The following is a 12,882-nucleotide window of genomic DNA, read 5'->3' as shown; positions in this document are numbered from 1 at the left end:
CGCCTTGCGCCCTGTGGAGGGCGGCTGAGCGCGGGTTGCTGGGTCTCCGAGCCGAGGAGGGGCGCGGAGCCGTTCATAGCAGAGACATACGGGGCTCAGGAGCCAAGGGGTGGCGGGGCGGGTGTGTCGGTGGAGTCGGGCCCTCCCCCCAGAGCGGCGGAGACCTTGTGGCTCCCTGCTCCCCTCCTTGGTCCGCACCCGTCGCGGGCAGGTGGGGGAGCACGTGGGCCCGCTGCGCCGGGCCCGTGGAGAGGGGGCAGAGGAGGGGAGAAGTGGGCCCGGTGGGGCGGGGAGGGGAGAGGAGGGCAGGGCAGGGCGGCAAGGGGCCTGCCTAGCAGCGGCTTGTTGTGGAGACCGCGCTGGCCCTGCGCCCGTTGCCTTGAGACTTTGGCCCCAGGAGAGAACAGAACTGCGTGGAGACGAGGGCAGCGCCCAGGCCTCTGGGCAACCACGGACCAGTACACCTGGGTGGACAAATGTTTTTACTCGTCCTTGATTTTTGTTTGGGGGGAAAAAAAATTTATGAAGGAAAAACAGTTAAATTACACGTGGTCACACCTTTAATCACTCCTTTTACAAACAGTACACTTGCAGTATATTTGCATAACATTTAAGAAACCAGGAATTACGACCTTGGGTCTGCCCTGGACAGCCTCCATTGCCGTGGCCACTGGGTCCTCTGTAGATTCTGGTTTTCTCAGTGCGGTTCTTACCCTCCTTTGCTCACCAACCCAAGGGTGTTGGGGGCAATACCTGTTTATTTCTACCTAAAGAGAATGCGCTTTTCTCTTCACCGTGTAATACATGACACTACGGTATCATGGTATACTGCAGCGTTAGGACATGTTATTCTATACTTAATCTGTGGATGGAATTGTTGGGGCAAGCAGCATGCCGGCATAGAGATTAGCCTTTGCATCCCCTGAGAGTGGTCTGCAGCTGCAGTCCTGACCTGGAGGGTGAGTCAGCATGTCAAAGTGCTGGTCAGTCCCCCCTCCATGCCAGTCCAGGAAGGTGGGCCCGGCTTCTGCTGGCCACAGGCAGTGGCATGTGGGGTGTGCAGGGTCACTGCCTGGCATCCGGGGTTCTCACGGTGCCCTGCAAAGTGGTTTAGCTGCCCAAGCAGCAGTCTGCACGGCCCTGGCCCTGCAGCAGGGAGGCTCTGGGGCCTGGTAGCATTGAGTTGTCCCAAACCCACAAACTGGTGAGCAAGGGAGCAGCTCAGATTTTCCTCCAAGCGAGCCAGTGAGCAGTGCTCTTTGAGATGTTTGTCAAAGCCTTCTCTCCTTGCCCCCCACACTTGCCTGAGATCCCCACTGGCAAAGGTCCCTGTTTCCTGTGACCAGTGCACACAGGGCTGGGAGTTCGGCATGGCCCCCCTACTTTACAGGTAACAAAATAGAGGTTGTGTCTCCCACCCAGGTGTGAGCCCCAGAGCCCCCCGTGGCACCAGGTTGTCCACCTTGCCCTCCCAAAGTGAACACTGGGAACAAGACAGCAGGAAGCTCCCCGTGTCCCTCGGCCAAGGACCACAGTTGCCACTGCTGCCCAGGGCTGGCGGGGGTAAGCCCTGCAGGTCCCCACCCTTAGCCAAGGGTGTTCCTGCTGCAGGGTGGAGAGGTTGGGCTGGGGGGCCGGTCTGGGCCCAGTGCGGCTCTGTGGCCCAGCGGGACGCAGGGCAGAGTGGGCGGGGCTGTGGGAGTGCTAGGCGCCTGGCCCTCCTGCCCCAGCCTGCAGCTGTCGGAGGCATCCACAACGACGGCTCTGTTTACCGGTGGCCATGGTCCCAGCGGGAGGGTGCGTTACCGCCAGGCAGGAGCAGCAGGCAGACAGTCGTTCACGGCCTCAAAGGACCCAGCAGGCAGCCTGTGTGGGCGGCCTCACCCGCCCCCGGAAGGAGAGGTGCACGGGGTACTTTCTTCCCCTCTCACTGCCTTCCCACCATGGGGAGGGGGACCTGCCCCCTCCATGTCCCCAGGGAAGCAGCCAGGCCCAGTCCCTCCTCAGGGGACTTCCATGGGAGTGAGGTTGATGTCAGAACCACAAGTGTGTCCTGAGGTTACAAAAGTGGGGGGAAGCCAAAAGGGGGTAATGAGCCTACCCCAGGGGTCTTGTTCCCATGAGGCCCCTGTGGCTCTCAGAACGTGTGAGTAGCTCCTTCCGAGGCCAGGGTGAGCCCCAGGCTCAGGAGACCCAGGAGCGTGTTGGGGGGGACAGGAGACCTGGAGGGGCTGAGAGGGACTAGGGGACACGGAGTGGGGCGGAGAGACCTGAGAAGTGAAAGGACATGATCCTGGACAATAATTGGTTCTGGGGTCCCCTGGTCTCATCTTCCTGACGATTCACACCTGTCCCCCCGGGTTTGGTTAGGCAAACGTGGGGGCCAGGGAAGGAAGGTGCTCCCATCAGGGTAGCATCCACGGACCGGGAGGCGGTGACTGGCCGCAGCAGCTAACGGGGCAAACCAGACCCCGAGCGGCCCGCAGGTCTGCGCGTGCGCGCCCCTCTCCGTGCGCGACTTGTGCCGGGACACGTGATCCGCCAATGCCCTCCTCTCAGGGCGGAGGCGTGAGGTCGGGCTGGGGTTGTGGGCAGCCCCGGGCTGGAGGGGTGTCCGGTTACCGCCCGGCCGCCAGACAAAAGCGGTCCTGTGTGGAAACCCGCTGCGCTGCGGGGAGGAGCAGGGGGCGGGCGGGGGCGGCCCCCTCCCGCACGCTCCACCCCCAGGTGGGCACCTGGCCCGGAGGCCTTCGACCGCCTCGCGGCCGAGGTGTTTCGCGTAGGTGGGGGCCTCCAGATGCGAGCGGCGCCGGGCGTCGCGGGCAGGACCCACTTCCTGGGGTGGGGGGCACTGAGCACCCCCTTTGCCCAGGCCGGCAGGGTGGCGCCCCTGGCGGCCGGCCAACTGTAGGCTGGCGGACCCGGGAAACTGCGCACTGGCTCGCCTGCCCCCGCGCTCCGCCCCCCCCCCCAGCCGCAGCCCGCAGCCCCGCGCCCGCCCACTCCCCTCCCCGCAGGGCCTCCCCCCCGCCCCTCCCCGCTCCGGCCACGCGCCACCCCGCAGCGCCGTGCTCTGCAGCGCCTGCGCCACGCTCTGCGGAAAAAGAGATAGAGGCAGAACGGGGACGGAAAGGAGTAGGGCGCCTTGGGGCCACCCGGTTCTGCATGTGCCCTCCCCACTCCCCGACGCACCTGCGGAACTCGCGGCCCTGCCGCGGCCACGTGACGTCCTCCAGCCCGACAGCCGACAGGGGGCTGGACGGCGCAGGAGCTGCCCGCGCGCGTCCTCCGCGGCGGCGGCGGTGCGTGGGAGCCGGTCGCCCTTTCCCTCCTGTACCCACAGGGAAGGCCCCGGCCGCTTCCAGGCTCCCTGGACCCTGAGCTTCTTGCTGCGGGAAGTCTCTACGCTCTGGATTGGCCACTACTTAGGGCCTTCTGTCCCCAGTGGCCGCGGAGAGAAACAGAGTCACAGCTTGGGCCTCGGGGATCAGCTGTGTAGCCGCACCTCCGGGGAAGGCCAGCTCCCACGAGGGCTCAGTGCGGGCCCCGGGTGTCCGCTGGGGGCAGCAACGGCGCTGCCCCACTCCCAGCTCCCTATGGAGGCAGGTGGGGCCCTGCCCACGCAGCCTGGGGTTGGGGAGAGAAGACCACCCACACCTGGGTACAGGCTTGTTTATTTGCAAAGAAGGTGATGCAGGTGATGCAGATGTCCGCAGCCACTAGGATCCCTCAGGGCACCCAGAGGTCAACGGGGGTGGGGGCGCCCGCTCTTCACAACTGATGGGAGGCCAGGACCTCGGGGTTCTCATAGCAGTGGGCCTCCTTGGCCGCAGCCTGAGGGGGGCTGCAGGCCTTGCAGGGGCAGCAGCGGCTCACCAGGCGGTCCCAGGGCTCCAGAGAACGGAGCCACAGGGGCAGCCAGGCCCAGGAGCGCAGGCGGCGGGGCAGCCAGGCTGGCCGGTGCCGCTGCAGGATGGCGACCAGGATGATGAGGAGTACCAGCACAAGCAGGGGCCCCCCAACTGCAGCCAGCACTGTACTCCCCGCCAGGGAGAGCCCGCAGGCGGCCAGCGGCAGCAGCAAGAAGCTGAGCAGCAGGTAGGCGACGGCCACCCAGCGGTAGCGGGCAGTCAGGTCCCCAAAGCGCTTGGCCAGTGGGATGGGCAGCCGGAGGACGGGCACCACGTACCACAACAGGATGCCAGCCAGGTTGAAGAAGAAGTGGATGAGGGCGACCTGGAGGGAGGGAGGGCAGGCAGGGTTCAGGAGCCTGGGCTCTGTGGTACGGGGTCCCCTGGGCTCCCCGGGACGCCTGCCCCTCCCTTTCTTGGCAGAAAGGGCACTAAGCCCAAAGGCAGTTTGCGGTCCCGCTCGTTAGCCGAGATGGCAGCCTGGGAGGGCAAATTCTGGCCAGCTGTGTTGGGCCCGCTCTTCCTGCACCCCCCAACACTTTGAGGGTCGGGGCCCTAGTACGGCATCCCCGTGTGGTAACTGCATCTGTGATGACCCCGTGGATTCGACCTTCCCCTGAGCTGGCTTAGCTTGCCAAAGCGTCGTTCATGGTGACCCCGCTCATGCCATCCCTGAGCGGGTTTGGCCACCCAGCCCTGGGCTCTGGCCTGGCTCCTGTGAGGAGGAGTTGCAGGGCCACACGTGGAGAGAACACAACTCCCTCCAGGGGTTGCTGAAGAAGTCGAGGAGTCGGTGTGGTGGGTGCAGTCCGGAGGGCTTCCTGGAGGGGGTGGATCAGGGCCCTGCACTGGGAGGTTCCAAATGGACAAAGAGCCAAGGCAAGAGAGCAGGTGGGAGTCGGGGAGGGCTGGGGTTCATCTCTTCTTGTGGGCAGCAGCCCAGCAAGATCCAGGCTTTCAGGAGCTGCACCTGTTAGGGTGCTGGGACAGAAGCAGTGGAGCACGGGATGATCTGGAGAGAATCCGCAGGATTGAATGGGACTGGGCGTGGGGTGCGCAGCTGGGGGAGGCATCCCGGAGGCAGAATTGTGACCGGCCAAGGGTGCACGGAGGAGGACGGTGAGTCGTCCACGTAGGGGCCTGTGGGGTTTAGGTGCCTGGGGGTGGGGGACATCCTAGAGGTGTTGGCATAGAGGGGCTTGAGGCCCCCGAGGGCCGGGAGGCCTCAAAGGGACACAGCCAGCAGTATGCAGTGGTCCCTCAGGAGAGGTTGGGGGGAGCTGCCAGCTGGAAAGGAGGAGAAGGTACCCTGGGACTACAGGATCCTAGAAATGATAAGGTTGCAGGGGAAGAGAAGAAGGCCTGGGATCCTGAGAAATGCCCACAGGGCCCCTGGGGTCCCGGAAGATGAGGAGGCCGCAGGTTTGAGCAGGCAGCCAGAGGTGGGGCCCAGGAGAGCTCGAGCCTGAGGCCCCAGGGCAGGCCTGCCGCCTCCAGCCCAGAGGGCTGGACAGGAGGGGGCTGAGCCTGAGCGCAAGCCCCAGGCCTGTGTTGGGAGTGGGAGGGGCTTGGGGGCAGGGGAGGGGTGCGGGAGGGTGGTACCTGGACGGCGCTGATCAGCATATCCGAAGGGCTGGCCAGGGCAGCCAGCAGGGCCGTGGTGGTGGTGCCGATGTTGGAGCCCAGGAAGAGGGGGTACGCCCGCTCCAGGCTGATCACCCGGACCCCTGGGGGAGCCAGGGGTCGTCACGGGCCCCTCACCCCCTGCCCCCTCGGCCAGGTACCACCTGTCGTGCTCACCCATGAGCGGCACGACGGCTGCAGTGAAGACGCTGCTGCTCTGGAGCGCGAAGGTCAGGCCGGCCCCCACGAGGATGGCCAGATAGCCGCTGAGCCAGCCGAATGGGGAGGGGAAGTCTGCGGAGGGGGAACCGGTCACCCGCAGTCGGGCCTCCTCGCCGCCACCCTCACCGCCTCCCCAAGGCCCACCAGCGTTGACGACGGTGCTCACGGCCTGGCCCACGCGGCCCCGCAGAGTGGAGCTGAGCAGCTTGACGATGAGGGCGAGGCAGGCACAGAGCACGAGCAGGGAGGCAGCCAGCAGGATGAAGCCCACGGCCAGGTCCGCGAGCGCTGTGCCCTCGAACAGGTGGCGGCCTGGTGGCGGGGCAGGGGTGGGTGAGCTGCGGCCAGCGCGCGGGGTGGGCGGGGCAGGGGTGGGTGAGCTGCGGCCAGCGCGCGGGGTGGGCGGGGCAGGGGTGGGTGAGCTGCGGCCCGCGCGCGGGGTGGGTGGGGCTGGGGCGGGTGAGCTGCGGCCTGCGCGCGGGGTGGGCGGGGCTGGGGCGGGCGCCGGGCCTCACAGGGAAGCTGCTCCTCGGCGGCAGAGCTGTTCCTCGCAGGGCAGGGGCCCCCAGTGGCCGCCGCACAGGTGCTGCTGTTCCCTGCAGTCTGGGGAGGCAAGGCGGGTTGGGCTCAGGACAGGCTCAGAGTAGCCAGCACCGGCTAATTCAGTGGGTCGGAGTTCAGGGGTCCAAGGCACCTCACCGTCTGCACCTCGGTGCCACACCATCGCTTAATGAGGCTACTGTTGGTAGCGTTGCCTGTGCCGCGGCCCGTAATGACATCAGCGTCCAGCTGGGGGACAGAGGAGTCTGGGTCTGGTGTTGGACTCCCCGGGGGCTCAGAGGACCACAGCCCGGCCCAGTGTGCTCTCTCTTCCCCAGCCGATGACGCCCTGCCCACATCTGCCTCGACTGTCTGTCGCCACCTCCCCAAGAAACCCCTCCCCGCCACGCCTGGCGTGTGGGTCCTGCCGGAAGCAGCGGCTGGCCTCACCTGCACGATGAGGCGTGTGAGCGGCCGTGTCAGCACCTTGAGGATGTCAGGCGCGCGCCCCCCGGGCTGCAGGCTGGCAGCGCCCAGGGCCAGTGCGCTGAGCCTCTCCAGGGGGGCCGCAGCGCTCTCCAGCGGCAGCAGGGTCAGCGCCGTGAGCCAGTTGAAGACGCCGTGCACGGCTGAGCCGCCAAAGGCCCTGAGGCCACACGGAGTTGGGTGGTCGGAAGCCCCAGCCGCAGCCCCTGCCCTCCCCCGCACCTCACTCACCTCCGAAACGCGTCCCGGTCCCCCGACTGTGCCATCGAGACCAGGGTGCTGGTGACGGATGTGCCCACGTTGACGCCCATGATGACAGGCACAGATGCCCGCACGGTCAGCACTGTAGGGGCACTGCATCAGCCTCTCGGCCCTCACCCCGCCACCACCATCCTGGGGGAGGGGAGGGGGGCACTCACGCTTGGAGGCCACCATGCTGACCACGATGGAGGAGGACGTGCTGGAGCTCTGCACGAGGACCGTGCCCAGCACACCGATGACCAGTCCAGCCACAGGGTTGGACAGCACCACGTTGTCCTTGAAGATGTCTCCAGCTACCTTGCCTACGCCCGGGAGATGGTGCCCTGAGGCTGGGGACGGTTGGCTGGCTGCCCCACCCCCAGCCACCTAGCCAGTCACTCACTGCCTAGCAGCTGGAAGGCAGAGCTGAGGATGTCCAGAGAGCAGATGAAGAGGTAGAGGCTGCCCAGGAGCCCACAGGCCTTGAGGAAGCCAGCAGCCCCCTGGAGCACCCTGCCGGCCATGCTGAGCTCTGAGGACAGAGGGCAGGGCTGTCCTCAGCCAGTCCCCACCCTGCCCCCGCCCCGGCTCCCCTTCCAGGCCCCTTCCTCTTCTCCCCTCTCCCAGCACAGGGCCAGGGTCCCTCTCCTCTGTTCCTTTGCAGAGTGGCCAAGCAGACAGCCCCTTAGGGCCTCCGGGGAGCCTCACTGCCCACAGGAGGGAGGAGGGAGGGCAGGTGGGCAGGCAGGCCGTTGAGCTGAGGGACCAGGGTGCCCTGGTGGTGGTCTGCGTGGCGGGTTTCCATGGGGCCCGTTGAGGCAAACCCCCTCCTTGCTCTCTCTCCCCAAGAACCCTCTCACGCTCACACCCTGGCAAGTCCGAGCCTCATTTGTCCGGTTACCCAGCATCTCCAGACCTACCTTTCCAGGACTGGCCAGTGTCCTTTAGCTGAGGGAGGGCCCAGGGGTCCACATCCCCGTCTTCCAAGATGGGGGCAGAACCGGAGGTCCCTGCAGGGATCAGGGTCAGGTAGGGCCAGGAACCTAGCTGTTTCCTGGACACCTTTAGGTGGCGCCCAAAGGGGTTGGGGGGACTGTGGCACAGGGGCTTGGGGTGAGGGACAAGAGTGGGAAGGAGGGGGGCCCCTAACTGTTCCGGCCCCTGGGCTCTCCTGGGGACGGATGGGCTGGAGCCCCTTTCCCAGCTTCCCCAGAGCAATGGGTCAGGGGCCAGGTGGGTGGGCAGGGAGGCAGGCCGAGGCTCCGGGACCCTGGGGCTGCTGGTACCTGCATTTCCCAGCCTCTGGTCCACCAGGCCAACTGTGTCCAGAGTGGCAGGAGGGTCCTGGGCGCAGGCGAGGGAACTCGGCATGGATTTTGGGCAGGGACAGGCCCAGGCCCAAATCTAGATCTGCTGGGGCGAAGGGCAGTTCAGACACAGCTCCTACCCCTGCCCGCCAGGTCTTGGGGTCCCCTGGCCTGAGACCTCACCGCTGTCCTCCCTTCCCACCCGCCGTTGGCCTTGGTGACTGTCCCCTTCCTCTGTCTGCAGGGAGATGGCTATAGTGACCTCAAGTGGCTGTCAGGTGAGCCCAGTCCAGTTTGGGGGGACCGAGTTGAGGGAACCCTGGCTCCATTGCTGGTCCTGGCTGGAAGAAGGCCTGGTGGGTGGCCTAGGGTGCTGGGGTGTGGCCGGAAGTGGTCGGGAGCCGGGGACTCGGGGACCTCTCCTATCAGGTGTCACAGAGACCACTGCAGCCGGTCGCGGCTTAGACTCTGGTATTTGGTGCCAAACGGCAACATCTCCGCTTGATAAGGGCCCCACCTCCAGTGATGGGGGGCAGGACAGGGGGCTTGGTCGCCCCCACCCCACCTCAAGGCTCCCTCCTCAGCCTGCTGGGTCTGGAGCTCCCATCGAGCCGCCTACCTCAGCTCCCAGTGCCCAAGGCCCGGGAGCTGGGGAGCCTGCTGCCCCCAAGCTGCTCTCTCTCCCTCAGCTCCTAGAGAGTGGGGGGGGGGGGGCGCCTAAGCCCTGGAGGTCACCCAGCCCTGACCCCAGTGTCCTGGGTCCCCACCTGGTCCTAGAAGCTCCTACCTGTGTGGGTAGTGAGGGGCACCTTCGGGGAGGAGACACAGGCCAGGAGCAGCTGCAGGTCAAAGATCTGCTGGGCGCGCACATGACCTGCCGTGCGCTGAGCCCCATTAATGTTTACCCAGGAGCCGAGGCCCCTGAGGGGTGCCGCTGCAGCCCCGGTGCCCGCCTCGTCCAGGCCCCACTGTCACTCAGGGCTGTTGCGGGGCTGGGCAGGGGGTCCTGAGTGCTGGACTTCCACGAATGGATGACTCGGTGACACGCCAGGTGTGCCTGCTGCCTGCCCAAGGCAGGGCAGGGTGCTGGGGCTCTGACTGGCCAGCCTGGGGACCCCTCGGGAAGCTCTACGGACCTCACTGTGGTTTTCCTGCCCAGGTCCGATAGCCAGAGGGAAGCCCTTTGCACCAGGTAGGCGGGGAGGGCAACAGCCCCTGAGGTCATCCAGTTCAGGTCTGGGCTTGGGGCAGGGCTGGGCCTGGCAGAGCTCCCTGCGGGCTCAGCCCCAGTGCTGGGCAGCAATGGTCACGGTCACGGGTGTCATGCCGTCATCTGCAAGGGGGAGGGCGGGCCAGGCCCCTCCCCCAGGCCACGTTGCTGCCCAGCCCACTGCCCAAGCTCACCTGGACCAGGAGACTCGGCCCATCCTGTTCTCTCTCCAGCTGAGCCCTGACCGGCCCCCTTGCTCGTGGAGTGCCTCTTATTGGGGTCAGTCCCCTTCCTGCTCCTGGGATGTGGGGAGGAAGAGCTGTCCGGCTGGGGCCGGCCCCTCCCTGTCAGGCCTGGTCTTCCTGGCCCCCTGCTTGCTGCCCACCGGTCACTGGTGCAGGGGGACTTTGTCCCCAGGAGGGCAGAGGTTTCTGAGTGTCCTCTCAGCACATTCTCTCGTCCGTCCCTGCCACCCGCTGCCCGGCGCGGGCCCCGTGGGCCCTCCCAGGGCCTCCTTCCTGTGCGGGGGTGGGGATGCTGCAGCCCAATTGGTGGGGTCTGCGTCCACTGTCTCCAGCACATGCTCTGGTCCCTCTGAAGGGCCTGTCTGGTGGCCACGGGGAGGCAGAAGGAAGCTGAGGGCCTGGCATGGGAGCGGCTGTCCTGAGCAGCCCTTCAGGCAGGTCCCCCCACCCTGGGCCTGGACCTCCTTGGACACCTGTGGCAGCAGTGACTGGGCCTGCGGGGGACCCTCCCCAAACAGCTCCCGACACAGCGGGAGCTCAGTGAGCAGACGAACATCGCAGGGCTGCCTCACGGGCCAGGGGTGAAGGGAGAGGCCCTCCCTCCCTCCGGGCTCACGCCTCTGGGCCGTTCTGTAGAGGAGGGGAGACCTGCTCCAGCAGGACCGGGAACAGCCTCTGCCGGGCCCTGCCGCTCCGGCCTGAAGCCCAGACCCTTTCAGGAGCCACCCTGTGAGCTGGGTCTGGACCCGGGCTGGCCTTGCAGGCGACTCTGACAGCAGCACCGCTCCCCTGCACACAGACCAGCGCGGGGCCTGGGAATCCTGGCTGGGATTCCAGCTCCTGCAGGGGCTTACGGTACTGTGGGCACAGCTCCCGACCTTAGGTTGTGGCCCCGGGGTGAACACGCAGAGTGGCACCCGGGACACTCTGCCGCCAGGCTGTACTGGGCAGACGTGCCAGAGGTTCTGGGCAGGCGTGCTGCAGAGCGGCCGGAGCTCAGGCCTCGGGGCTGCTTGGGGGGTCCCAGCAGAGGCCGCTGCAGCCCCAGAAGCAGCATCTGGGCTGGGGGAAGTGGGGCTGGGGGCCCAAGGCAGGCCAAAGCCTGGCCGGCTGCTGAGTGATGGCGGTGCTGCCTTTGAGGGGCGTGGGGGGCTGGGGTTCTGTGCGAGGCGGCTCCCGCTCGGCCCTGACGGCCAGGAAGGCAGCCAGGTCGAGGTCCAGCATGGCCACCCCTCCACGGGGCGTGGGTGTGCTCTGGCGGCACTGCGGGCAGGGGATCCAGCGCTGCTCGTGGGCTGGCGTGTCCAGCCGCCGCACGCACGCCTGGCAGAAGGTGTGACCGCAGTAGAGGCGGCGGGGTAGGTGTCCAGTGAGGTCATAGGCTGAGTAGCAGATGACGCAGTCACCTCGCTGGGGCCCAGCGGCTGTGCCCTCTTCGGAGGCCCGGGGACCCTCTGGCGGCAGCATCCTGGGGGAGGCATGCAGGGGGGTTGCAGCCTACCCGTCCCAGGCTGCCCATGCTTGTCCTGCGTGGTTGGGGCCTCAGCACCAGAAGCCCCACCGGAGGACAGGAGCCCAGGCCTCTGCGGACACGGGAGGGTGGGTGGTGGCCAGTGGGCCTGGTGGACACCAGGCTCTGGGCACAGCCTGGGTCCCTGTGACAGCTGCTGGGCAGCACCCTGCCCTGCTGTCTGGTCTCCCTCTGTGGCTCTCGTGCGCCATCCCAGGCCCGAACCCACCCCAGCCTGCCTGAGCCGCAGGCGTCTCTTACCTGCATCCGCTCTGCTGGGTGGCTATGTCCAGCCAGAGGGTGGCTGGGCATAGGGGGGACCCAGGGCGCCCTGCGGCTCCCTCCTTGGGGCTCGCGTTACTGGCCTACCACGGACCAGTCAGCAGGGAGGCAGGTGGTGGCTGTGGGCAGGCGTGGGCTCCCCTTTCAGCCACAAAGAGCTTGCAACTGGATCCACCGGCACCACCAACTCATCAGGAGATAAGGGCCCCCCCCACTCTGCCTGCCCCGCCCCCTTCATGCGCAGACCCAGCTCCACTAACCCCTCACCCAGGCCTGGCTTTGCCACTCAACTTTGCCCATCTTCCCGCTTCGTCCACCCAGACCTGTGCCCACCCCACCCGCACTCATACTCCACCCCCACCTCACGATGGGAAAGCTTTTTGGCTTTGACCTGGGTGATGCCTGTTCTTCAGTTCTTAGTTCAAGCGTCACCTCCTCCAGGAAGCCTGCCAGGACCCCCACCAGCTCAGAGCTCTGAGGGGTCCTTCTGCTCTGTGGCTCAAGCACAGTCACGGTGTGTGTGTCCATGTTGATTTGTCCCATTGCCTTTGTCCCTGTCTGGGCTAGGCCTGTCATGTTCCCATCACAAGCCAGCCCCGTAAGGCTGCAAGGAGGCCCTCCAGCACAGGAGTGGAGATCCCCACTCATACAGAGACCACCCAGAAACTCTCTGAGGTGCAGGGCACCGCGGGCAGCTCCGGATGCCCTCCTCAGAGGTCACCTCCCCCTGGCCTCTGCCTGGTCAAAGCTCTGGGGCCAGCCCAGTGACATAGCAGAATGGGGTGTGTTGGGAAGGGTGGGTTGAGGTCAGGACCCCAGAACCCTCTCTGTCCCGCTAGAGGAAGCCAGGCCCAGAGGGTCCCCTCCTTACTCCTGCCATCCCGGCAGGCCCCCGCCTCCTGGGCTGGTCAGATGGGTTTTTGGTGACTGGCCCAGGTGGGGTCATCTTCCTGTGCGGGCCAGTCATGGGGCAGGGCCGGGAGCCTGAGCCCCGTGGAGTCAGGCCAGTGACACGCCTGCCCACGCCCAGGGACCAGTCCTGCCGTGTGGCCAGTCACCAGGGGTCGGGGGAAGGCTGGCACCAGGACACGTCCATCCTGCGGGGCCAGCTTGGCCTCCTCCGGCTCTCTCTGCCTGGTCCCGGAAACATCAGTGTGCCCGGTACCGGCCTCGCTGCTCAGTCTTCACACCGGCATCCCGGCCTCACCCCCGTGCCAAACGGCTCAGCTCCCCACATGCCCCTGACGCAGGTGCGCTGTGCTGCTTGGACAGGTGGGGGATGGGTCTGGCCCAGCGCCTTCTCTGC

General features: G+C 66.6%; 2 protein-coding genes across 9 annotated transcripts; both read right to left on the bottom strand.

Moving 5' to 3' along the window:
- Window positions 1-3,656: 3,656 nt before the first annotated feature.
- Window positions 3,657-8,424, bottom strand: SLC34A3 (solute carrier family 34 member 3). 8 transcript variants are annotated; one of them, XM_033859167.2, is made up of 12 exons: window positions 8,309-8,424; window positions 7,943-8,032; window positions 7,426-7,554; window positions 7,202-7,345; window positions 7,014-7,125; window positions 6,747-6,942; window positions 6,456-6,545; window positions 6,272-6,359; window positions 5,901-6,068; window positions 5,712-5,828; window positions 5,514-5,638; window positions 3,657-4,236 (listed from the first exon to the last, which is right to left on the bottom strand). In XM_033859167.2, exons 1-12 carry the CDS (start codon window positions 8,391-8,393, stop codon window positions 3,772-3,774), a joined length of 1,809 nt encoding a protein of 602 aa, XP_033715058.1. In that variant the 5' UTR covers window positions 8,394-8,424; the 3' UTR covers window positions 3,657-3,771. The 8 variants fall into 8 exon arrangements, with proteins under 8 accessions (XP_033715058.1, XP_033715056.1, XP_073662963.1 ...); XM_033859165.2 differs by having other exon boundaries at window positions 5,712-6,068; XM_073806862.1 differs by having other exon boundaries at window positions 5,514-5,828.
- Window positions 8,425-10,780: 2,356 nt separating this feature from the next.
- On the bottom strand, window positions 10,781-12,224 carry RNF224 (ring finger protein 224). Its single transcript, XM_073806866.1, has 2 exons — window positions 11,968-12,224; window positions 10,781-11,252 (listed from the first exon to the last, which is right to left on the bottom strand). The coding sequence occupies exons 1-2, from the start codon at window positions 12,222-12,224 to the stop codon at window positions 10,781-10,783; spliced, it is 729 nt and encodes a 242-aa protein (XP_073662967.1).
- Between the last annotated feature and the right edge of the window lie 658 nt (window positions 12,225-12,882).

Source organism: Tursiops truncatus, chromosome 6 (genome assembly GCF_011762595.2).
Source record: "Tursiops truncatus isolate mTurTru1 chromosome 6, mTurTru1.mat.Y, whole genome shotgun sequence".
Taxonomy (NCBI): Eukaryota; Metazoa; Chordata; class Mammalia; order Artiodactyla; family Delphinidae; genus Tursiops; species Tursiops truncatus.
This window is presented reverse-complemented; position numbering and strand designations above follow the sequence as displayed.